Source organism: Aspergillus nidulans, chromosome VIII, assembly GCF_000011425.1.
Source record: "Aspergillus nidulans FGSC A4 chromosome VIII".
Taxonomy (NCBI): Eukaryota; Fungi; Ascomycota; class Eurotiomycetes; order Eurotiales; family Aspergillaceae; genus Aspergillus; species Aspergillus nidulans.
In genome coordinates this window covers 3576704-3600922 of record NC_066264.1, presented here as the reverse complement: position 1 = coordinate 3600922, position 24219 = coordinate 3576704, and the positions used below count along the sequence as shown (strand labels likewise).

The 24219-nt window shown below is 50.1% G+C and overlaps 5 protein-coding genes across 5 annotated transcripts, besides 1 other annotated feature; 2 read left to right on the top strand and 3 right to left on the bottom strand.

The window, feature by feature from the left end:
• Positions 1 to 24219: part of a sequence feature (contig 1.7 1..773302(-1)) that runs on past both edges of the window.
• On the bottom strand, positions 448 to 2747 carry ANIA_00408 (patatin-like phospholipase domain-containing protein; the record flags this gene model as incomplete). The annotated part of the gene is made up of 2 exons (XM_652920.1): positions 448 to 1248; positions 1299 to 2747. 2 exons carry the CDS (start codon positions 2745 to 2747, stop codon positions 448 to 450), a joined length of 2250 nt encoding a protein of 749 aa, XP_658012.1.
• ANIA_00409 (leucine-rich repeat domain-containing protein) lies at positions 8252 to 10939 on the top strand (the record flags this gene model as incomplete). Its single annotated transcript, XM_652921.2, has 2 exons — positions 8252 to 8293; positions 8374 to 10939. 2 exons carry the CDS (start codon positions 8252 to 8254, stop codon positions 10753 to 10755), a joined length of 2424 nt encoding a protein of 807 aa, XP_658013.1. The 3' UTR covers positions 10756 to 10939.
• glcA (type 1 serine/threonine-protein phosphatase catalytic subunit bimG) lies at positions 12022 to 14785 on the top strand. Its single transcript, XM_652922.2, has 5 exons — positions 12022 to 12644; positions 12817 to 13174; positions 13249 to 13650; positions 13814 to 14113; positions 14193 to 14785. The coding sequence occupies exons 2-5, from the start codon at positions 12998 to 13000 to the stop codon at positions 14283 to 14285; spliced, it is 972 nt and encodes a 323-aa protein (XP_658014.1). The 5' UTR covers positions 12022 to 12644; positions 12817 to 12997; the 3' UTR covers positions 14286 to 14785.
• sar1 (Arf family GTPase sarA) lies at positions 17235 to 18383 on the bottom strand (the record flags this gene model as incomplete). The annotated part of the gene is made up of 6 exons (XM_652923.2): positions 18302 to 18383; positions 18031 to 18134; positions 17875 to 17914; positions 17721 to 17786; positions 17351 to 17650; positions 17235 to 17275 (listed from the first exon to the last, which is right to left on the bottom strand). Exons 1-6 carry the CDS (start codon positions 18318 to 18320, stop codon positions 17235 to 17237), a joined length of 570 nt encoding a protein of 189 aa, XP_658015.1. The 5' UTR covers positions 18321 to 18383.
• On the bottom strand, positions 18576 to 21559 carry ANIA_00412 (DUF2457 domain-containing protein). The gene has a single exon (XM_652924.2). It carries the CDS (start codon positions 21184 to 21186, stop codon positions 18991 to 18993), a length of 2196 nt encoding a protein of 731 aa, XP_658016.1. The 5' UTR covers positions 21187 to 21559; the 3' UTR covers positions 18576 to 18990.

Below are 24219 nucleotides of genomic sequence, written 5' to 3'. Positions count from 1 at the left end.
GGCGTAGGCTCCCTGTTAGCGCATGCAGCATGACGTGGGAGGTAGCAGAGATCAGCATTTAGTTGACCTCAGGATCCAGGGTCATGGCGCACGCCGGCAGAATTCGGAGATTAGGCTAAGATGTTACGCTCTGGTACTATCATCGTAGGGTTGGTTAGGTTAAATGATGAAGCATGATGAAGTCTCAGACTCCAAGCACGAGATATACTAGCAGGGATCTATAGGGTTGCTTGGCTGCTGTGTCCATAAGTCATCAACCCTATGGACGCATAGCAAAAGAAACCCGAGACTCAAACTAAAAGTCAATCTTAAACTACCACTGAAACAATATGAATGAGAATCAATATATATGGTTCGGTTAAGCCAAAATCACACGCCTGAACTTTATTGTACAATAGACGGAAGCTACCACCCGTGAGCACGCATGAGACTGAAACGATAGAGAGACTACAAATCGCCGCCATCTCTATAAAGGTCAGGATCATCAAAAAAGACGGCCGACTGCCTCCTCATTTCTTCAAGGTTAAACAGGCTTGAGAAACTCCCGCGTCTTTCTGCTGTCCCTGTACCAACTCCAGCTTCAGCCCCAGCATCCCTCTGCCTACTAGGCACGATATAATTATCGTCTACGGAGCTGTTCTCAGCAGATACTATAGGATCATCAGAGAAATCTGAGAAGCTCTTAACGTAATCGTAGCTGTATTCAGAGCTTCGCTCGGGGAAATTGCGGTTGAGACGCTCTTCTCTCGGATCGTTGCTCTTCTGATCTGCACCGGCGGCTCCATTGTCAAACGGGAATGGCTGTATCGACGTAGCACCGACACTCTCTCCATCAGCCGAGAAACGATGTAGACCTTCCAGGATAGCGTATTCGATCTTGAGCCGATTCTTGATAAACTGGATTTTGGGAAATGTACTTTGCTGGCCTGTGCGGAGCATGCGAGCAAGACGCTCAGGGCTGGGATCGGAGAGAATGTGGTAAAAATCTGACGGCACTGTCTTCGGCCAGATTGTGACGGTGCCGCTGAACTTCTGCAGCCAGATCTCGCTCCAGTCTTGGCCCAGGGGGCGGGGAAGGAGTTCGAGGTGGCGGAGGACTTTGAGCCATTTGTTTAGGTCGAGTTTGATGTACTGTTCTATGGCAGATCCGAGGAAGCCACCGCGCCAGCCCCGGCCTTTGCGGTGCGTTACTGGCCGGCCGACGGCGCCGCGGGAGCTAAAGAAGAAAAGATTTATGTGAGGATTTACCTGAGGTAAAGTTAGAAAACATCTGGGGTTATTGGGTAAGTTTAACTTACCTGCGAGACGATGGTGAAGTTGACGTTGAAGTGTAAATTCAGCGCTTTGATGGGGATGTCCGTTCGCAGACTTCCATCCTTCCATTTGTGGCCGAACGAGTACGGCGCGAGGGTACCGTCGCGTTTCTTCGTCATCAGGACCACCGGATTCAAAATTCCAGGAACCGCCGCAGATGCAAGTACGGCGCTCCATATGACGCAATTAGGCGATGTCAAGTAGTTAGCCAAGATCGTCGGCGAGTGAGGATCAGATGGCACGCATGACACATTTAGTATACGTCCAGTGCGCTCGTAGGCTTCCCGAAACGTGGTGGAACCCCTGCAGAACCAGCTACACTGGCGAGCCCAATCCATCGTGTCAAAACGAGCGCCTGTGCGCCACCACCGTCGCGCCCATGTTGTGAAGCCCTCGGAACATGCCTTGATTTTATGCGCTAGAGCAGGCACCAGCAGCTGCTTTAGCTCATCGTCTGTCCTAGTACCAACCAGCGCTGCAACAAGCGCTCCTCCTGACGTCCCCGTGATGATACTCGGAAGCACCTCATTGTCAAGGAGCGCTCGGACAACACCGAAATGGTAGTAGGCGAAAGTCGCTCCTCCAGACAAGCACAGCGCAGTCCGACCAAAGTTTGTATCTAGATGCTTGAAATGGCTGTATTTTTCCTCATTTCTCGCCTGTCGTGAGTCCGTAATTACCTTGACACACGCATGTACCTCGTCGATGTAATCCTGAACAAGGTCCTTGGTCCCGGAATAGGCTTCACTGTAAAGCCGGGGATTTTCAACTCCAGCAAAATTGGCCTTGACGCAGGCTTCAAGAAGGTTGCATAGCTCTTCGACCACCACCGTGGAGCCAGATTCGCCACGCTTCATCTCCTCCTCGACCTGCATCCGGACTGTCCTAAGCTGTCGGCCTAGCTTCCGTATTGTCAAGTGGTCATAGTATGCGTATTCATCAATCTTCTTCCACCTCTGGTTTCCCAGGTACTCATCCAGCGCTTGCGCTGCATGAAGCCAATCGTCATAATTCTCATGCTTGTAAAGCTCCCTCCTGAGACTCTCCCGCTTCCCCCTCCACGTCACCCATTGCTCATACAGAAAAATATAGATGCGCGTCAGCGCATACCCCACGCTCAGAAACGTAATCCACCCGAGGACAAACAAAAGAAACGGCCATTTCAGAACGGTGTAGAGCACGCCCTCTCTCGTCTCGTCTTTCGTCCGTCGTGGTGCGGCAGCAGCGCTTTTCCGACGTCCACGTCCCCTTCGCACGACCCGCTGGTACACGGGACGCCAATCGTTCAGGGCAACGAGCGGGTCGGCGTCCTGGTCGGTGAGGGCTTTTTCGAAAGCACGTAAGTCATCCGGATTGAGGAATTCGGTGTCGTAGTCGGGTATCGAGCTAGGACTGTATTTGTCGATATTGTCGCCAGCTGCTGACTTCTCCATCATCGGTTTGCGTTGCGTTGATTCATGTTGTAATTTCCGTTAATGCTGGTATCAACAGTGTTGGGACCACCAAGATAGACAGCCATGGACTGACACTGACGACATCGACGTCACGGGCCCCTGCACTTGACCGCCCGGCCCGGATTTCCTTGAAAAGACGGCCGGTATGGCCAAACTGGGCATAGCGCGGGGACTCGGAATAACATCGTTGCGGAATGCGAGCCCTATCAAATAGTCACGTCACGTGGCTGACGTGGCTGGTATCATGGTTGGATTCAAAAGACAAGCCACCCGAAGAAAGCCAACCGTTAAAATGGGGTCCGGTCATGGTTCATCCCTGTCTCGTCTTAGACGATCGTCCTTCTTCCTGATAAGTTATCGCGAGACGGGTCGGCGGTCGCTTGTCTCCACCCCAGTTGATCCAGGCGATCAGCAGTTTGTCCCGCGCAGTGCGATTCTGCTACCAATCAGCTCCCGTCCTGGCGCCCGTTTCTACAGTTTGTTCCCGAGGTGCCAGGCAAAAAAAGTGTCCAATACACGGCCGATGGAGGGGGTAGGTCGATGCTACAGTACAAAAATGCCGGTGCCAAGTCCCTCGACGACAACGGCGGCGGTGACGGTTGAGTGCGAATGCCAGATTTCAAGTTCGTGAAAACCTCCGAATTTCACATCCGGAGTAATGCATAGACTACCTATACAGAGCTAGTGCATATACTGGGCTGGATGGAAAACACCACCGAGACGATCGGTTCGACTTGCATGCGTCTGAGCGGACCAGTGAAATAGAGGCGCTCTGTTTCAGTCGGCCCCGAGCGACATCAATGGACTTAAGCGTCCTGCAGAGGGCCCTTTTAGGCAATACCCTCTAGACGGGCGCTGCAGATGTATACTCTGTGTATGTCTGTACGGCAGGGTTGTTCAGATCCGAGGTTGGGGTGGCGCTACTAAGTCGTCGTTTAAAAGATAACTAACCTTGATCAGTCCCTAGGTCAAGAGGCGGCTACCGCGCAAACCCGAAAAGGGGGTTGATACGGTATACGTTATATTACTATTAACTTTGACTAGGTACATTCCTCAATCGCGGGGTCGGTGCTTTCTATCATGATTTTCGCGGGAATGTTATGTTGCTGAGGTGCGAGATTATATAGTAAGGGGCAAAACTTGATGATGAGCGATATAGCTTCAAAGTCTGTAGCAGCACCGACCATCGCTAAAAAAGCAACTCCAGCTTGACATATCTCTTCTCTGTTCTGTTCTTTTCTTTTTTTTCTCCCCAGATGCGCTATATTGCATTCCGGTCGAAGGTACGGTCCTACTGCTGTTAGCGCTCCTTCATCTCCCAGTCGCAGAGACAGATTGCAACCCTCGGTTTCTAATTACTATTGCAGAACCGCGCTAGGATAAATCAGACTAGCTGCAAATCCTCTACCCTTTACTCTCATTAGTGGTTGCCTTCCCCTCGTCCAATCACCACAGGGCTGGGACCGTTGGTTTTGCAAGGAAAGATGGTTGAATCAGACTGTTAGGGTATCGAAGGACCAAAGAGCGACGGCGCAACGCCCCGGCAGAATTACCCCGCAATTCTACGTTTCAAGTGCAAATGGAAAAGGAGGTGCATCAAAACCGAACGTTGATATTTGTCGTTCAGCTCAGCCTCTCAGATGTTCAGATGCTCAGGTCACACAAAGGATACAGTCCGCCACTGACCGTGACCATCCGAAGCTCGGGAAAGCGACTCGGCGTTGAGGAAAAAGACGCACAGTTGCTGATGTGAACGTCTCTGGGAACTATTAGTCGGCTTCAACCAGGTAGTAGTGTTATTGATTACGTCGATCTTGAGCGTATCCTAGACCGTCTGTTTCTGGCGGATTGCATGTTTGCAGGAACTCGATATTTTATGGTCCCTGCGTACGGACCACTTTTGTCGCTTGTACCAAGAGGCATAGTGTGCTTCTCTAAATAGTCGCTGGAGTGTCCCAAAGCAGGAAGGAGAACGAGATGGGTCCCAGGTCCCTTGGAAGATCCTTGTTAGTCGCCGTGCTCTCGTTCCCTGGCAGTATGCTGATTAAGGGTGGCCGTCGACTCGTTAGCTTCGTTTTCGTATGTAGATCTATGGGAAAACCAGCCATTCATATTGAACATTGATCGCAGATGCTCTGAGATTCCAAAGAATCCAGGACTAGACTAGAGTATGTGCTAAAAGTCTTGGTCTGTTATTACGCACGTATTGGACGGTTACCAGTCACGACCGTCAAGTTGTCCTGCCGTTACCAGATACTGTCTGTCAACGAATTGACAAACACTGACCATCAATGGCAATTCTCCCGACCGACAGTGAGGCGAACTGGAGCCAGTTCGTAAGCAAAACTCCGTTATCGAAGGTGGAGTGGCAAAGGCGTCGCAATAATAAATCCAAGTACTGCATATCTATACCCCCCGCAAGCTGACAAGGGTGGATTCTTTTATCCTTCATGTCCTTGCACGGACCAGGTCTATCAGTTCGCCTCACGATATCAGATGGAAGGTCGGTGAGAGCGGGGTCGTACATGCCCAAAACGTGCTCGTAGAATTTTCGCGACAACCATTCCACAGCCCACACTCACGTTGCCATGGAACTGGTTGTCGGAGAATATAAACAGTTGGTCGGTCATTAGCTCTTGGCGGCTGGAATGTAAGGAGATGACTTCAAGACACCTTGGCACTTGACTCTGCTCATGAAGGTTTTCTCCGTTGTCCGTGTCCATTCCAACATGCGAATTCGCACCATGTTTTTTCGTTTTGATTCATGTTAGTAAGGTTCACTGTCACGTTCCTCGAAGGAGGGGATACCCCAGCCAACACGAGGCTTGCTAAAACCATCACTCAGCCGGAGTATGAGCCAATCCGCTTGTTTCGGCGGGGCACTACTGATGATCATCAGGACAGTAAGGTACGTGCTCTGTAGAAATGAAGAAGGCGTGGGTTTGGGACCATGGAACCGACTGTCGAATGAATGGGGATATCAGGGAGATTGGTTTTAGGAGGAGGGGTGAGAAAGCTAAAAAAGAATGTGGTGTGAGCGGCGCGGGAGAGGAAGCGGTGTGACTGCAAATATAGTATCGCGTCCCCGGTTACGGAGCCTTTAGCTACAACTAACATCTTAGATAAGTCAATTATGCAGGTGCTGACCAGGCGAATCTTGACTTTTGAGGGCCCCGCGATGGTCATCCGCTGCCCATGACTCGATCATCCACCTTTCATCAAGGATTCAAGGCTGAAGAGGCCCCAAGAACGACTGCTGCTCCACTTGAGCCTCTCGATATTGCCTTTCCGGTAATGATGGTCTGGTAGGGGTGCAAATCAACAAAAAACATCGGCGTCATCGGAATGCAGGTTTTCAGAAAGCGCCCTCAACTCCTGGGCCTCTTCTACATAGGTGACACCGCCGGGGTCACCGCCGCTATAAAGTAAACGAACGCTTTGCTCTTGGCACCGATCTCGCGCAGCGGAGTTTTCGCTTGTAGGAAGGTGATGCGCCGGAACCATGTATGGGCTTTATGAAGCGCATCTGTTGCGACAGTCCGATGGCGCATCTCAACGTTGATCCCGGATTGTTAATTTGCTTCTGACGCAGCAAATTCCTTCGCCGGGAGCCGCTGAGGAAAGGCGTGATGCAGGAGGATGCAGGTGTCGGAAAGGACGCTGTGATTCGCCCGATGTGCCTTCAAGTCAAGGCGCCCGGGGTCAGTCACAGTGAGGCTAAGCCGCTGCTGGATAGGCGCTTCCCAAGTCCCAACCATCAGCTGCACGCTGGATAATAATACCCCCACCACCCAATCAGCCTGTTTGCTCTTCCCATGACCGGGCCGACTGACGCCCATCCAGTGGCTGTGACTAAGGATTAAGGACAGATCTCGCTTGTGGACGGAGTAAATCGTGTACGGTAGGTAACGATGAATGACTCCATCGATGTCGACAATGATATTTTCCCGTATCGCATTCGAGGTCACGATCGGGATACCCGTCTCAAGCGTCCCGAAGCCATCGCTCCACTTCCGTCCAGGTGACAGAAAGGATACAATCAGGAATTGGGAGTCTCTCCCAGGGGTGGCATGTATGTCCTGAAACACCGAATATTTGTACCTATTCAACCAAGGTCAAGAAAGGGATGTTCAGCATCTGCCAACAGGACATAAAGTATGACTGACATAGGAGTCTCACTCATGAAGAGCAGTAGTTGAGTATCCGTTCTCCGTAGGAACCCCGCTAGTAGTAACACGGACTGCTGCTTTCGATAGGGACGGCAGAGGAATGACTCTTTTGTTGACAAACTAAAAATCTATCGGCTCCGCTTCTGTTCACGGTCCACCTGGTAACGGGACGAACTCTGAAGTAAAGATCAATTGCTTCTGACCGTTCCAAAGAAAACTATCGTGGTGAAAAAAGTGATGCTGTAGCTATGGGGCGACTCCTCGCAGCAGACAGATGCTCAAGCATGGATAATGGTTTCAATGTATGCCGGGTCTCCACTGTACCGTATGATACTGCGATAACAACTTGAAGGACCCATGGAAACTCTCATAACAATAATTATGGGACTCCTTTGTCCAGATCTGACATGATAAATACTTCACTAATCTGCCCTGCCGCCCGCGCCTTTGACTTCAAGTCTGCGACGATATTGTTTCCACTACCATTAAGGTAAGAGCGTCTCTCGTATCTATCCCCTTCTGTGGCTGTATATTTTCTTTTTCTCTCTCAGCGCTTCGTTTCGCCCGTTCTTTTTTACCTCAGCTCCAAGATCAGCTAGAGAATTAGTCTGTCATCGGCGGCCTACCCTGGGCGTTGATAGTACCCTTCGAGTGCTGATAGCGCCCCTCCCTCTCTCAGCTGATTGCTCACTGCTCCGGTGCACATCCTTATCCACCCCTCCTTCAATTCATCATTCCGCTGCGCTACGAGGCGCCACTGCTCTCTACTTGCATATTACTAGCTGCCCCCGGTCCTTTTTCCTCTCCCTTCGCTTCTCCAATCTTCTCCTTTTTTTTGGAGTCGACTTCGCAGCTTTAACAGCCTCGTTTTCTTCGGGTTTGTCCAGGCGACAGCCTCTGTTCTGCTTGAATAGAGAAGACTTCTGTTTCTTTTTTTTTCTTTTCTTTCTTCGGGAGTCCTCAGGTATGGTAACAAATGCCATTGGATTGTTGTGGGCTTGTGGAAACCTGCTCGACCTTTTGTTTTTGTCACCCTCCATTCCCTGGGCCAGAAAGCCTATAATAGCACATTTTGGTCGCGTTCCAACCTCAGTTTTCCCTCTCCACGTCGAGTCCTCTTCGAGTGCTCTTTCCATCTCCCAAGGGAAAATGATACTGACGTTCTTTTCGTTTAGTTTATTCCGCGTCCCTTTTGCTCCGCTGTCGTCCACCAGCAAGATGTCGACCTGTTTTTACCCTACGAGAGCTTGAGCGTTGTTCTCCACAGAATTGCCTTACTAGACCTTGTCTCGCGAGGCAGTACACCTTTCCGTAATGGAGAAGCTGGACACTACCGATGGACAGCTTTTTATCAAGGTTAGCCTTTTTCTCAACCCGCGGGTTCTCCCTGTCCAGTTCTATACTGCTCGATATGCTAACCATGGATATGTTGCTAGAACCTCGCTAGTTTTGTACGAACTCACGAGAAGGCGCTCGCGAATGCACTGCAGCTGAAGCGCCAACCGACCCGAAATGGCCATACTACTCAGTCGGGCTCGTCCTCGGGCTCGACATCCTCTACACTCGCTGCGGCCTTGTCCTTTGGCGCGCTGAAATTCACTTCGCAGAGCGTCAAGCCCGCGAAACTTACTCTTACCCCACATCATCTCTTTTACCTCCTCTCCCGCTTTGAAGAGATCTCCATTGCCGTGGGCCCCATGAATGTTAGATTGGAGAACATCCATACCGACGTGTCACAATCCTACGTGTCCTTCCTGAATAAACCTCAAAGGTCAAAGGGTGACAGAGACTCGATTCACTCCGTGTCTAGCGTCCGTAGCGTCATGTCTGGTATGAGTTCTCTCTGGTCGTCGTTCGGTTTGGTTTCAAAAGAGTCTTCCTCCAAATCTGAAAAAGCCAAGGCCGCCTTAGAAGCGGATATTAAGTACCTGTACTCGGCTTTTACAAAGATCCCCTGCCTGCGTCTAGCCCCCGACCGTCGCGCACGCCTGATCCGTGGCTACGAAGAATTCCCCTTTGACACTGCCGTTCCTCTTCATTCCTTCAAGAACTTGAGCGCGCTAGAAATCATTGATATAGACTTCCGTTCCTTCTACGGCTGGGACCGACTCTCGGAACAACTACGAACATTAACCCTAAAGAGGGCTAACATTGAAGACCCGGCGGAGTTGCTTACAGGCATCGTGTTGGATGACATTGACAAACGCCGCCGCCGTTCCTCAAAACACCAAAGTTCGCCTGTGCTAGGATGGAGTGGAACCACCAACCCTCGGCCGGTTAGCAGGCATGACGCTAGCGGTTCCCTTTCCGCTCCTGGATCTCCGGTAGCAGACACCGCACTTGGCTCCAGTGCCAGCCCCCAGGCAGTATCAATGATAAGATTGGCATCTGAGGGGGCCAAACCCCGTCCGCGAGCTGGAAGTGTTTCTCCTTCGCGTCCAAGTGCCTCGAAGCACTCTAGTCATCGTCACAATCGCGGCCAATCTTCGCGGATAAGACGCACTGGCTCAGGAAGTTCCAATTCAAGCGAAAACTCAGGCTACCGTACTGGAAGCTCTTCCAACCTGTTAGCCACTGTCCTTCCGCCATCCAAATGGCGATTCCTGCGCCATCTGGGGCTCGCCGATAACTCCCTCACCTCTGTCTCCGCGGCGGGTCTAGCTCCTGTTGCCAACACCTTGCACTCTTTGGATCTGTCAACAAATCTCTTCACTGAGGTTCCCGACAGTCTGGCCTCTTTGATTGCCCTGAGAGCTTTGAACCTCTCCAACTGCATGATAGAATCTCTCCATTCTCTGTCTCGCAACCCTCTTCCCGCTATCACTGCCCTGAATCTTCGGGCAAACCGCCTTCGCTCCCTCGCGGGCATCGAACGATTACTTTCTTTGGAAAGGCTAGATCTTCGCGATAACAAACTTTCTGATCCTATGGAAATCGCCCGGCTAACCAGTCTCCCTGAAATACGGGAGATCTGGGTTGCAGGAAATCCGTTCGTGAAGACCCATCCAAACTACCGAGTTGTTATCCTCAACCTGTTCCGCCGCACTCCTGGGTATTCGGAAGATATCATCATCGACGGCTCCGGCCCTGGATTCACGGAGCGGAAACAGCTGATCGAGCGAGCTGCAGAGCCGGGGGTCGTGCCGGTGATTCGATCTACCGTCGCGGATAATTCCACGCTCGTCAGCAAGCCTTCCGTAACCCCTGCTTCGGCAGCCTCTGCCACTCGGCCTGCACAAGACGTCGACGCCTCAAGGGCAGAGCATCTCGCCAACGACAATGGCATTGGGTCTAGCCGCAGGAAAAGAAATAACCGAAAAAAGATCATTGACCAATCTGGAGCTGCCTCCATTGATGGTGATAGAGATTCAGGTGCGGTGGTACCTTCCGTCTTTTCTGCTCAAGATCCTCAGTTACCTGTTGATCCGTTTGTTTCGTCGCCCACCGACAGTCAATGGAAATCTGATGGTGGTCCTCAGGCCGGATCCTTTCACCTCCAAGGCCCCGGAGCGGCCAAAAAAAAAAGCCGAGATGACTCCGCTGTGCCGGCAAGTGAATTTGTTCTGCAGCAAACGCTACAGAGTCTCGAATGGGGCGTGGACAGTGACTTGCAAAAACACCAACTTACAGCGCTCCAGCAAGAGCTCGGTAGTAGCTTTTTTGCAGCTCTGAGAGACCACGCCTGGAACCAGGCGCAAAAGACTGTCGCTGTTCCCCGCACGGGCACCAACTTCAGTGAATCGTCTCGACTGTCACCTGAATCTTTGACGAGAGCTAATACTCAGCCGATTCTGAGCGGTCGCCATCCTATCGTATAACCTAATCCGAGCCGCCTTCTTCCCTTGTGTTCCAAATTATCATCTCTCCTCGCACCTCTCCTTTCTGCCGAGGAGACTTACCATGAAACGCAAATCGACAGAGACTTCTTTAGACAAAAGTTCTATTTCTGCCTTGATTCGTTTCAAGCTATACGGCGGTTCTATTCTTGCCATCGTCCACTATCTCGAGGCATATACCGCAACAGCTTGTTGACTGCATTTTTTCGTGGCGTTATGTGATCCTTTGATGTCGCGGGCCGGATGTCTGAGCTATTCTCATACCTCCGTTTTACTTCCCATCAGCCCACAGCTTTCACTTCACTCCGCTATATCCGGCACTCTCAAAACATCACGGGAACTGCTGCGTACTCTTTTTAGAGTTCTTGTATTTTATCGGCAAGGGAATCGGCGTCAACGGCGTTGTTGGGACGATTTGTGTTTTTGAGATCTTTCTTGTTGAGTTTTGGGGTGCAGATTATATCGATACCTTGTTCTGCTTGGTTTGTCTTGTTTCCTTTATCCCGCCCTAATGATTTCACGACGACGATCTGATGCGTGCCGAAATATCATTGATTCGAGCAGTTGTTACAGGCTTGTATAACGTTTTTTGTTGTTCTGGGCGGGTCTTTTGTCATCCACGCTTTCGGTTTCCGGTGGACTTATGACGAATTTCGGACTTAATACACATGAGATGTTGTGACGAGTGACCTTCTAACCTGGCCATGTCTATTTGACTTGCAAATAGCTGAATGCGATGTGCATGGTGCGTTGCAGCGTCTATGGACCTGGAGAGCACGGAGTAAGGAGTAGCTGTAGTCGAGGCTAACGCTGACCCAGGTGAGTTCCTCCTTGCAGCTTCCCGAACTAGTAAAGGCAAATTCAAGATATTCGTAATGCAGTCATGATAACAAGGACCCGTTGATGTATCGACTATCGATGAGAATTTGTAGAGACTAGAGAAGTTGAGCACAGCTCGATTTATGCCCTGGCTGGACCTAGGCTCGTTGTCGATGCGTACTGCCGTGGTAATGTTACCCCCGTGCTTTATTTATAGAATTCAGATTAGCTCACCGCTCGGCATACAACTCAATCGATTGGCGGTATGTTCTGCCAGAAGTTGAGCGGGTAAATTAGCGGTACGGGTGTAACGCCTTCGCGGTTTGTTCACTTTGTTGTGGTGCTGACTACCGCAGGGTTTTCGAGCTTGCCATTCCTCAGCTGAAATCATCGAGACTCAACCCTCCTCCAACCAAAGCAGCTGTTGTCTTGCTTCGATCGCTTCTTTTGGTGAGCTCGAATCCTCGCAATCTACTTCATCTTTGACCTACCCTGTATAGAAGTCTGCTGTTCGTGCAACTGCTTCGAGTTGATCTGGTATCTGGTCGGCCAACACCGATCCCTTGATTGCCATCCATTTCACATCCACTTTCACATCCACATCCCCTTCCGCTTAGTTGCCTGTACTTCTTTCCTCCACTCGCGCCACCAGCGTCTTCTCCGATAGAACTTTGCCTCAGGAGCTTTCCCTCCCGGCGTCTTCTGCAGTCCTAAGCATACTCTGAAGATCTCTGCTTAACTTCATATCGCGTCTTTTGCTCGCCCCCTGCCCCAACAACACAAATCTTCCCGTTGCTGCGTGCCGCTTTTTGCTCCCTTTTTTCAACACCGACCGCGGCCTCTTGTTGAATCCCTCTTCACCCTCCGGTCGCTTTTCCCGGAGCCGCATCTCTTGTCGCTATTTACGCGCTTTATCATCACCTTCGGTATTTGCGTCTTCTAAGTCATCTTATCTCGCGCGGCCTTCGACCTCTTCGTCCCCCCTCCCTCGCTCACCAGGGCCATCCGGCCTGCTCCCGCCTCTCGACCTCGACTTCACCAGATCCTGTTTGGTAAGCAAATTCCACGCCCCTCTCTCCTATCGCTATCTCCCCTCAAACCACGATGAATTTTTCTTTCGCGCATTGAGCACGCGCCTACAGAATCTATTTACCAAATTTCATTCTCTTTTTACTGTGTTCGTTTGGCCAAAGGTCTTTCTAACACTTTTGCTTCCTCTGACAGTCCGTAGGCGCCGCGTCATCTATCGTACACTGAACCGACCGCTCCGTTAGCTATCCTCTCGCCTTCTTTTCTCGTCGCCGGACGCCTGTTTAACTATTCTTTTTTTTTTTTTTCTTTTTCCCTTTCCTTTTTCCCCCTTTCATTGCTTTCGGTATCTCGTCCTTCGTTGGGGTAAAACGCCATGGCCGATCAGGACGTGGATCTGGATTCTATCATTGACAGACTGCTGGAGGTGAGGGGCAGCCGGCCCGGAAAGCAAGTCCAACTTCTGGAATCGGAAATCCGCTATCTCTGCACAAAGGCGAGGGAAATCTTTATCTCTCAGCCCATCCTACTTGAGTTGGAGGCACCTATCAAGGTAATGATGCTCTTCTTAGCCACTGGGCGAGGTCCGCACGCCTGTTCTGCAGACTAACAAGTCTGCGCTCATAGATCTGCGGTGATATCCATGGCCAATACTACGACCTACTCCGCCTCTTCGAATACGGTGGTTTCCCACCGGAAGCCAACTACCTCTTCCTCGGAGACTACGTTGACCGTGGCAAGCAGTCACTCGAGACGATCTGCCTTCTTCTTGCCTACAAGATCAAGTATCCTGAGAATTTCTTCGTTCTTCGGGGGAACCACGAGTGCGCTTCTATCAACCGTATTTACGGTTTCTACGATGAGTGCAAGCGGAGGTATAACATCAAGCTGTGGAAGACCTTCACAGACTGTTTCAACTGCCTTCCCATCGCGGCTATCATTGATGAAAAAATCTTTACCATGCACGGTGGTTTGAGCCCTGACCTCAACTCCATGGAACAGATCCGCCGTGTCATGCGTCCCACTGATGTAAGTCTCCAGGCGTATCTATTCATTCCACTTCCGTTTCTTGGCCCCTCCATGATACAAAGAGTATCTTTAGCTGGGTCGTCAAGTTTACACCAGAATGCACCAATTCTATGCTCTGCCGGGCTCCACAAAGCTCAAGGCTTTGATTTGCTGACTGATATAGATCCCCGATTGCGGCCTCCTGTGTGACCTTCTATGGTCCGATCCTGACAAAGATATCACGGGATGGAGCGAAAATGACCGAGGTGTTTCATTCACATTTGGACCGGACGTAGTATCGCGTTTCCTCCAGAAACATGATATGGATTTGATATGCCGCGCACATCAAGTCGTTGAGGACGGCTACGAGTTCTTTTCCAAGAGGCAGCTGGTTACACTATTCAGCGCTCCGAACTACTGTGGAGAGTTCGATAATGCTGGTGCAATGATGAGTGTGGATGAGAGTTTATTGTGCTCTTTCCAGGTATGTTTTCTTTTCTCCGATTCTTATGCGTGCCGGTGCAAAGGATTAATGCTAACATGAGGTCTTTCATTTCTACCAGATTCTGAAACCAGCAGAGAAAAAACAAAAGTACGTTTACGGGGCAATGAGCTCAGGCCGACCCATCACTCCTCCGCGAAAGCAAAAGAAGTAAGCATACGAGCTTTTCCATGTTCAGCAGGTTCGGGCGGAGATAGAAACGCCATATCCGCGTGAGTACACGAGAGATTCAGCATCCCACGACATCGATATTATTTGCATTGAGACGATCGGAAGTAACGACATGACTCAACCTCTCGAGAGGACTATACGACATGCAGAGAATCGCCACAATTTCCTCCCCGCATCCTAAATTCCAGCGACTCCGACTTGACTCTTTACGCTGATCATGTTCTATTTCTATACGGAAGGTACTTTGTGCTCACAATAGGGATTGGTGTTCTCCTTTTCCTACTTCTTTTCCTCATCTTCGCCGCCTTTTGTTCATGTCTACCTCTTTTCTCATTTCCTCAATGCATCCATTTTACCTCTCGTTTATGTGAATTCATTTACCAGAGGAAGGGAAGGCAACGGCTGCATTTGGTGTTTCTATTCGATGTTCTTTCTGTGCTGCTGCTCCTCCCTGTGTTTACTGCTCTCCCGCCTCGTTCCTCTGCGTCTTTCTATTTCCCGCTTTAAAATCCTCTTGTCTGTGAGTGCGCTGCGCCCAGCAGATAAACAACGGACACCCTCTTCGAGTGTCTTTGGAATGTGTACCAAGATTCTATACCGCGCTTAATTCTCTTCATGCACTTCCGTCTGGTTTGAGTAATTGCTCGCGCGACCTCTGTCTATTTGAATATGCGCTCCTACCCTGGACCCCGAGCTTCTCGCGTGACCTTCCAAGGTCTGAGATACGAGCGCTCATCCTTCTAGCAGTAATAGCACTTGCAGTAGATACTGCCTGGACGACACTATCAATCAACTGGCTACAGCGTCAAATTTGGTCTCCTGACTGACAAGTTGCGTGCTTGCCTAGTTCTAAGTAGCAAACAACATTCATGGCGAGGAGATGAAGGGAAAAAAAAGGCAACCGAATAAAAATATGCCGGCGGAAAAACAAATGCCCCCACACCGGATTGAACGATGGACCTTTGCATCACAGTACAAGCTAAGCTAGTACAAGTGCAACGCTCTACCACTGAGCTATAAGGGCTAATGATGTCATGTTCGCAGCAACAGCTTTATATTAGGACCATAATTGTGCTTCAATGGTCCTTCGAGCTGTGGCAGTTGTATCCTGTGTATCTGTCTAAACAACCATGTTATACTGCATCTCGCTTAAGTGTATTTAGGACATGATAGGATTCTCCATGGGACCCCACTAACGCTCAACTCAAGTGATTTGCTGAAGGGTGTTAGTACAAACAAGGCCCCTATTATATATAAGTTTGTATGAACTTATTGATTTCGGATATGTTTAACTCGAACTAGAAGGATAGCTGGAATCGTTACCATTGCCGCCAACAGACACCATCAACCCTGTTATGATTTGATCCTAGGAGCTCCTCCTTGGATCACCGCTAAAGTTAATACCGCAGTCGAAGCCTTACCTGCAAGCGAAACTATGCCGTTCGCCTCGGCCCTGATAGAGGACGACCAGGTGATCCACCACTTTAGCCCTCGGAGAGCTTTGCTCTAGGAAGGATATCTCCATATTGCTCCCTACGAGACTTATTGCTTATTATATCCAATGAAGGATGATAAGGAGGCCCATTGAGCATTCGACCTACAAACAACGACGTGTAGCAGGGTCTCGATTGGAAACTTAAAAAGGCTTTCTAGGTTACATGATGGTTAAGCAACATGTTCGCGGGGAATGTAATTGAGCAAGAATATGTGCTTGTACAAGTTTTACTAATTATAATCCCTATGCATCAATTGCCCTTATAGCTCAGTGGTAGAGCGTTGCACTTGTACTAGCCTAGCTTGTACCGCGATGCAAAGGTCCATCGTTCAATCCGGTGTGGGGGCATATCTTTTTACCTTTTTTTTCGCGCTTGATAATCATTATGGCCTGGTTGCCGAAGTCCTAAACAAAGCTAGTAAGTACTATTCCCCTCAGGTGCTGGTATCTGCATGTTTTGTTTGTTTAACTGACTTAATATTATCTTGTAGGGTTGAGGCTTTGGACTCGTAGAATACTTTATTTAGCCTCATGATGTATGTTCATCCACAACGGCCAAGATTGAAAACAAAGCTAAACAGGAAACCCGGCAAAGTTATGTACGTACGGTTGCTTTGCTGTATTTAACTCTACCCTCTACTAAGTATTCTTAGTTAATTTCGTCAGTCCGGTTCTGACAAATCTTGTAATAACCAAGCCACCCAACCAAGAGTGATATCGCTGAAAGATCAAAGATTTTACTGCTTGCATCTTGGGAGTCATATGTGTTTTGCCTAAACTGAGTACCATTGCAAATCTGAGCTGCAACAGAAATCCGGGGAGGTGCGATAAGGGGGTGTGACAGATGTGCTACTAGGACATATTCGAGGTAATGAGTGTTCTGCTCCCGATCTCGTGATGGCATTGAAATATGGCCCTTGAAATTCATGGTTAAGTATATATGACTATCCAGAGCGCCTTAGCATATTGACCAAATCCAACGGGCTCCTCCAGCGACTTGTCACACACCCAGACAGCCTAGAGCCTCTAATTAGTCCGATGTAGCGAGCAACGACCATAATCCACGAGGGAAAAAAATAGATTTCCCAACTTTCTAAAATGACATAGGCGAAGGAAGAGTAGGCACACATTTGTCATAGAGTTTGCGTGAGCAGCTAATTAGATCAATGGATGAATGGTTGACTGATTTGCTGGCTGGCTAAGTAGTAATCATTGAGAATGGGAAGTGTAGAAGAAGGGGGGCAAGATTCCATAACTGAAATGTACTTGGTCCGTTCTGAGGGGTGATGAGGTAGACTGGGAACTGACGGCTATGGTTGTGCAGATTTTTCAGTTGATGAAGTGGGTATAAGTCTCCGGTCATACGAATAACAATTACACGGAGATTGACGATTTCGTGAAAAGGCGCGTTGCGGCACAGGTTGGTAGCTAGCTTGTCTAGACATATTGAGATAGCCACCTTATACCTTCGCCGTATCCTAACAAAGGATAAAAGTTAGTTTTTCACCACCCACAAAAGAGAAATGCACAAATAATCGCGAGGTAGAACTCACCCTGCCTCATAACAACACTGCACATGAACACCTCGATGGGCCGGATCCCCTCAAGCGGCACCTTACCCTTACCCGTCGTCTGGTACAAACCAAGCTGGTGTCTAAGTTCGTCCTCGCTGACGGCGTCAGGGTGGTCAATCTTATTTCCAAGGACGAGGAAAGGAACTTTGGAGAGCTCTTCCATAGCGAGGAGGGCATCGAGCTCCGCCTTGGACTCGGGGAAGCGCTCGTGGTCCTTGGCGTCGACGAGGAAGACAATTCCGCTGACTTCTGGGAAATAATCTTTCCACAGGCGGCGGGCTGATGTTAACAGCATTAGTATTGTTGTTCAGAATCAAAGTTTGGAACGCATGGATTCGGCTAGACTCACCCTGCTGGTGACCACCCAAGTCAAAGGTTGTGAACCGGTTGTTTCCAATGACAAGTTCCTCAGATGCTGTGTCTGAGTTAGTCTCCATTATTGATCCAATCCTCCGCACTCTCTATCGTAATCTGAGATGCGGTGAGTCGATGTGATAACGTACTTGGGTGAGCGGTGGGTGAAAGGATGGCAACTCGGTCGTTCTGAATGAGTTCACCTCGTCAGCTTTTGTTTCACTTCTAACCGATTCTTCAAGCGGAGTAAACTCTATTTCCCATCCGAATACTCTCAATCCAAGCCACAAATACTGTTAACATACCTTCAACATATGCAGAAGGGTCGTCTTTCCAGCATTATCAAGACCCAGGAACAAGAGCTTGGCATGCTTGTTGAGCAAACCAAGAGACGCGAGAATGTCGTAAACTGTCTCAAACGAACATCAGACCATTAGTAAAGCTCTTTATAGATTGATAGCTTGCAAATAACAGCACCAAGACGCGGATGAGCCGGTTTGCAGGTGAAACCGGTTCTAGGTCAGGCCAGGTATCGAACGATCATAGGGAGACAAGGTCAAAACACAGCAGACTTACACCAGTTGATAATCCACATTTTGAAATCGAGTCAGAGCTTGACGAAAAGTCTTGCAATCTGTGGAACTGATTGAGAACGGCGGGCTATGGTTGTCTGTGCTGGTCAACAGGCAAAAAGAACAGGATTGCGGTGGCCAGCCAAAGTGACGTTGAGACCGGGCGCTTGGTTGGGCGCTTACCTAGCCGAGCGGCTAACCCAATAGCCGCGATGATTGGGCTATTTGTGCCAAATCACTGCTAAAGAGGACTTTGGATCTTACAAAACTTGCTTTTGATTATCGTATTTATTTGATTTGTCAATTTGATTATTTTATCTTAACTTCTCTTGTAAGAATCATGGCTATGCACCCAGTTCTACAGTCTCAAAGCCAAAGCAAGGGGTATACTACTCCGTAACCACCCTGATGCAGTAAAAAGCTCCCAAAGACAGTCATACACTAAAAGCGGTAGTAAAGGTGGTGAAGGGGATAAGAGTAAAAATGAAAGAATAGGTAAGTATGTTCAAGAAGAGAAAGCGACCGCCGTGTAAATGCAGACACAAAGACCTTCCCAAAGCGAGTGTGTCGAAAGGGAGATGGTAGAGAAAGACGTGGACACGTAATGACCGCAGTGTCGGAGGGTTCGGTAAGAGTCATCCAAGTATATACAATAAGAGGTGGATGATTTTCTCTCAACCGTAGGAAAGGTGTCTAGACGGAAAGGACAAGCTGGGAGCTCTCACCGACGCCAAAGGCTCTCGTCCTTTCAGCGACCTCGAGACCAAGCTCCTTCATGCGTTCAGCACCTTTTCCGGGAATAGGGCGTCGCTCCATCTGCTCTTTGGCAGCTTTGCGACAGTGTTGGCGCCAAAATTTTTCTTTTCGCTTCTGGCGTTTCTTTTCTAGGCCCTCGACGATATCAACAGGACCCCGGGTATGGATCTCTCGATTACGTGACGATTCACGCTCGTGGGATTCTTGAATTGGCACGATACCAGACCAGCGATGAGAGCTTTCCATTGCGAAGAAAGGGTTGGGTGTGCGAGGGAGTGACTTTGTGCGAGCCAGCACGGGCCGCTGGACTAGCTCGCTGATGTTGAGGCCATGATGCAGGGTGGGAGCGCCTTTTACTCCACCATTCGCAGTCGACCTGAGCTTGATCGGAGGCGGCGGAGAACGAAGACGTTTGGGTGACGCTCTGCCATGGCGACGAGGTGGGGGTGAAATCATTCGTTTTGGCGAAGGGTGAGGCGAAACCCTCCGTGATTGCTCCCCGCCTGATCGACCTCGAGGCCCTTCGTCTAGTAAGCCAGAGCCCTTGACCTCCTCATCGTCATCGTCGTCGTCATCGTCGTCAATGTCGGAGGTAGGAAAGCTTGGATCAATATCCTGAGGAATGATGACTTGTTTGGAAAGACGTCGCTGCTCGAGGCAGGATTTGTAGGCAACCTCCAAGGGTCGGTCCTCATCCAGTGTTCCGCACACGAAATCGGTACTGTCAGGAAGATCCGGGGTGCCAGGACGTAATCTGGGGATCTTAATCGGCCGACCTGTCGGTTTTCCAGCGAGAGCTGGCGGCCAGTTCGTACGCGGATGTTCCTCATTCATTGAGTCGAAAGACATTGCCGAGTCCCTGCGGCTGATGGGAAGTCGAGGATGTTCGAGGGGACTCGTGGCAGCTGTCGTACTAGCAGGAGCCCAGAAGCCGTATTCAGAGCCATCGTCACTCTCATCGGATTCAGCGAAGCCAGCCTCGTTATCAGACTCATTTCCATCGTCATCGTCGGAGGAGAAGTCATGCAAAGTGGATGAATCATCCGGAAGATCGGCATCCTCCTCCTCTTCGTCGAGGGCCTCCTCTTCTGCCTCCTCGGCGAGTTTCCTGATGGCATTTTCCTTCTTCATGCAGTCGTTCAAAGTAATCTTATCCTTGTAGTCAGCCTCCCGATTGACCCATTCGGCATCCTCCTCGAAAGAGCTTCCGAACTCGTGAAACCTAGTTGCTTCCGAGTCTTCAAATTTGCCCAAGCCTTTCATCGGGACTCCTCTGTAGTGTTCGAGTGCCTTTGGTTCTTGGGTTGGTAGAGTGTTCTGCGTTGGTGGGGTGTTTGGCTCCCGGGTGGCGACAGTCGGCAGCGAGGCTTGTTTCTCGGGCGAAGCCTTGCGCGCAAACGGTGCAGGAGATCCACGGGGGCGAGCTCGTAAGGAGCATGCTCGAGTAGGAGATCGCTCTCGCCTGAACTCGGGGTCCCTTGCAGGGCACACGAACGTTAGGGTCGTCTTGCGTTTGAACTCTGGGGCTTGCTCGTTGGATTTAGTGGCCGATTCCGCGCGTGGCGTTGGGGCCTGTGGTTTCTGATCTTCGGCCTTTCGCCCACAAGCAAAGCTGATGCATCTTTTACGGCCAAGGTTCGCTTCCACGGCAGATTCACCGCTACCAGCACCGAGCTCCTTGCCGTTAGTAGCTGTGGCGGGAGCCCGACTAGTCATGCGTGAAGGTAGTGGAGGACTCGGGGTGTGAGATAGTGATGGGCTTGTGAGGCCACCATCACTGGTCAATTCGGCAGTCGAAATGCCGCTGGCGTTTGTATATGAATATGAATGGTAGAAGGTATGTTCGTGAGTGGATGTACTTTGGTCGGTGGGACCGAACTCGGGGCTGCTCTTCAGAGCCCGGGTGAGGAGGGATTCCTTGTGATCAGTGAGTTTGGCCGGGGACTTGACATAAACCACACCATCATCCATAACGGCAGACGTATCCAGGTAACGATGATCAGGAGGCTCGTCCATGTCCTCAGGCACGTCGGTGGTTTCGTCCGTGGGCTTGGACTGGTTTGATGAGAGAAGCATCTTCAACAGGTGATGTACCGAAAAGATTGGTCGATCACCGCGGAGTAGATGTACCATCGTTTTCGAGATTGAGAGACGATCATCGGGAGGTGAGAGACGGAATCGTAGATGAGATCGTGGTTGGATGTGGGATGGTAGAGATGGTGACTCGACGGCGTAGGCAAGGCGGCAATGGAAGAATAGGAGAAGAGCAGCTCTCAAGATCGATCAGCAGTAGCCGATCGAACGATCGTCCGAATGTGAAGCCCAGAGGTGGACGAAGGAGGACTATAATATAAGAGACATGGTGGGTGTGAAGGTATAAGTGAAATATGTGAGAGGTGCAGCAGAATTAGGTAGCAGGGAAAAGACAGGGCGATGCAGCCAAGAACAAGAGGAATTCACGCCTTCTTCAAAGGGTGGCAGCTCCAGGAGCGCCAGAAGAAGACGCGCCTTGTGAGACCGAAGAAACAGAAGAAGTGTGAGTTGGCAGGTGAAGAAGATCGGAATCGATGGAGAAAGGAAGAAGGAATGCAAAGCAGATCGGAAAAAAAGTAATAAGGGACGCAGAGCGGGCGGAGGGGGGTTAGTGGTCGGTGGTGTGGATTCCTCTGCAGAGCTAAAGCCAAAAGCGAAAATAAAATTCGTTTTTTCTAATTTGATTATTCTTTATAAATGGTAACTGTATCGTGGTACGGTAAGTTCGTCAGGACGCTGTATTCAAAGCCACGGTATCATCACGCCGGATCGCCACCAAGGTCTCCAAAACCCTGCCTGTAATCTTGGTATTGATTGGAAGATATCTATTACTCAGCAGACGCTTTGTCCAATCAACCCCGCCGAAACCGCAGACCAAGATGGCGGGCTTGAGCCAAAACCCGATGGGTTGCAGACAGCGGCATCGTCGGTTCCTGGCACCTGCGGCTACTGACGTTTTGCCTCTTTGATGTTCCATCAAAAGCGAGGTTGAACGAAGCAGTCAAAGACTGCCAGAGGGATAAAGTATTAAGATTGAGAACGGCCTCGCTTTGTACGTATTTTTTCTTGAGTCGGGTTCATTAGGAGTCGGTCTCAACCGCCGGGCAAGGCTGGTCCTGACCAAGTCACTCACTGCCAGCACTGCCGAGTCTTTTACTATGAGGGATTTTGAGGTTAGGACAGACATCTCCTCGGCACTCCTGGGCTGAGAGGCCATCCCAAGAAGGAAACCCAACTCGACAGCAAGGCTGTTCAAGGCACGCTCTATTTTCTCACATACGATGACGGGTTTCTAGAAGTCCATATACTTCATGCTGTCCTCCCGGCGGCGGCAAGACTGCTCGTGTTGAATGTTACACAGATCTAAGCTGCCATCTGGGAGAAAAAGCAATCTCGAAGTATTTCAGGCAATGAACTTTTTTTTCCCGTCTCCAAGTTCTTCCCCACGAAGACGCACTCAGATGGCGGCACGAGCTGTTGCCGTCTTTGCCTGTTTCTCGTCTTCGCCTTCGCCATCATCATCCGTGCATTGCGGCGCCCCCATGCGAAGGGCTGGCCCTAACCCACCGGGGCATCTTCGCGCCGTCACCTGCGCGTAATTAAATTACCACCACGGCATTCAGTTCCGACTTGGAGGGACGACAGGCCTCCGGCTGCCTTTCCTTCCCGAGTTTTCTGTTCAGCTGCTCTTTACTAAGAGGGCAAATACTCACTGGTGCTGGTGACTCGAAACAACGAGAGTCAAGGGAACTATTCTGTCACTGTAGCCAAAGACTGTCGACCCTAGGGCCCGAATTGTGCCTGGGACACCGATCTAAGCCGTGGTTTTCCCTGGTGAGATGGCGTCCACCAATTCCAGGATCCCAACATTCAACCCCAAGCATCAAAGAGCGAGCCGTCCAAGTGACTCCAAGGACTGGAGGCACCAAGATGACGGAGCTCTTCCTCCAAAGGTTCAAAACACGGCGCTCTACGCGCTTCACATTGTTGTGGCCCCTCCTCCGTAATTAACCACAGACCCTTATAGCAGCGCCAACATAATAAGAATGCTTGGTATTGGTTGTCTAGCACCTTCTCTTTCCGGTAGTAGCTCACCCGCTAAGCCGGTACCCCATGACGTAGTGAGTTTGATGGAGGTTAGTTACTACCACTTGTCTTCCTTATATGAAACTAGTATTATTATCATCGACTATACGACACTTAGACTCGACGCACGAGAGCGGAGAGAGCTGGCACTCAAACCACATCAGGACCGCAAAGCCGCCGTGTCTCATTCCTCCATCGAGTGCTACCGAAACAACCACACGGGACGGATGATGATGAACTACGAGTGCCAATACCACTCTACAACTCATACGGCACAGTGGAACCAAGTAGAAAGCTCGGATTTGAGTTCCACGCAATCGGTCCACGGGTCATATTCTATCGTTACTACAGCATTGCAACTCGCGAGTGTGCGAGAATATGCTGATATACACCAGTCCATGATGCAAAGCATTGACGGCGAAGCTTTGGCGCGCAACGCCAACGATGATCATCTGTCGTCCTGACCGGCATCCAGAAGAAGCAGTAATTTCCCCCACAATATTCATGCAGCCCATTCAGGGGCCAGCTGCGATCCGATAATCGGCCCTCGCTCACAGAAAGTGGGGTGGTCAGCGCAAACTCACCGACAATCTTGGTGTTTGGGATCTCATTTCGCTGGACAAGCTTCAGATTGATCAAGGATTCCCCCACCATATCAGCACCAGGAGCGATCTCATTCGATCAACGATTCTATATTTCGTATGTTCTCCAGCAATCAGAAACTGGTAGATACATTAATATCAGTCATTCAGCCTAGCGCAATTGGTTTCGCTTACGCGCTGCATGCAACTAAGAAGCCTTGAGGATACGAGCACGAGGGACAAACTCGCATTCAGGAATCGATTCTTCCGGCGCCTTACTCTGAGTAGGTGTTCAGCTGAGAGCCAAACCTATGGATCCAATCTAATTGCGTCCATAGTACTGGATACCTACTCAGTACGCGTTAAGCGTTGATTGTCGGATAATGTTGACGTTTCACAGCTATGGGACTCTCCACTATCTCGTTGGTTGGCACCACTTATACGAGGTTTCAAATCACACAGTACT

Coding starts and splice junctions, on each gene's coding strand:
- ANIA_00412 (XM_652924.2), bottom strand. CDS start 21,186: ATGGTACATCTACTCCGCGGTGATCGACCAATCTTTTCGGTACATCAC.
- glcA (XM_652922.2), top strand. CDS start 12,998: ATGGCCGATCAGGACGTGGATCTGGATTCTATCATTGACAGACTGCTG. Junction 13,175..13,248: donor AGTTGGAGGCACCTATCAAG/GTAATGATGCTC, acceptor CTGCGCTCATAG/ATCTGCGGTGATATCCATGG. Junction 13,651..13,813: donor GTGTCATGCGTCCCACTGAT/GTAAGTCTCCAG, acceptor TGACTGATATAG/ATCCCCGATTGCGGCCTCCT.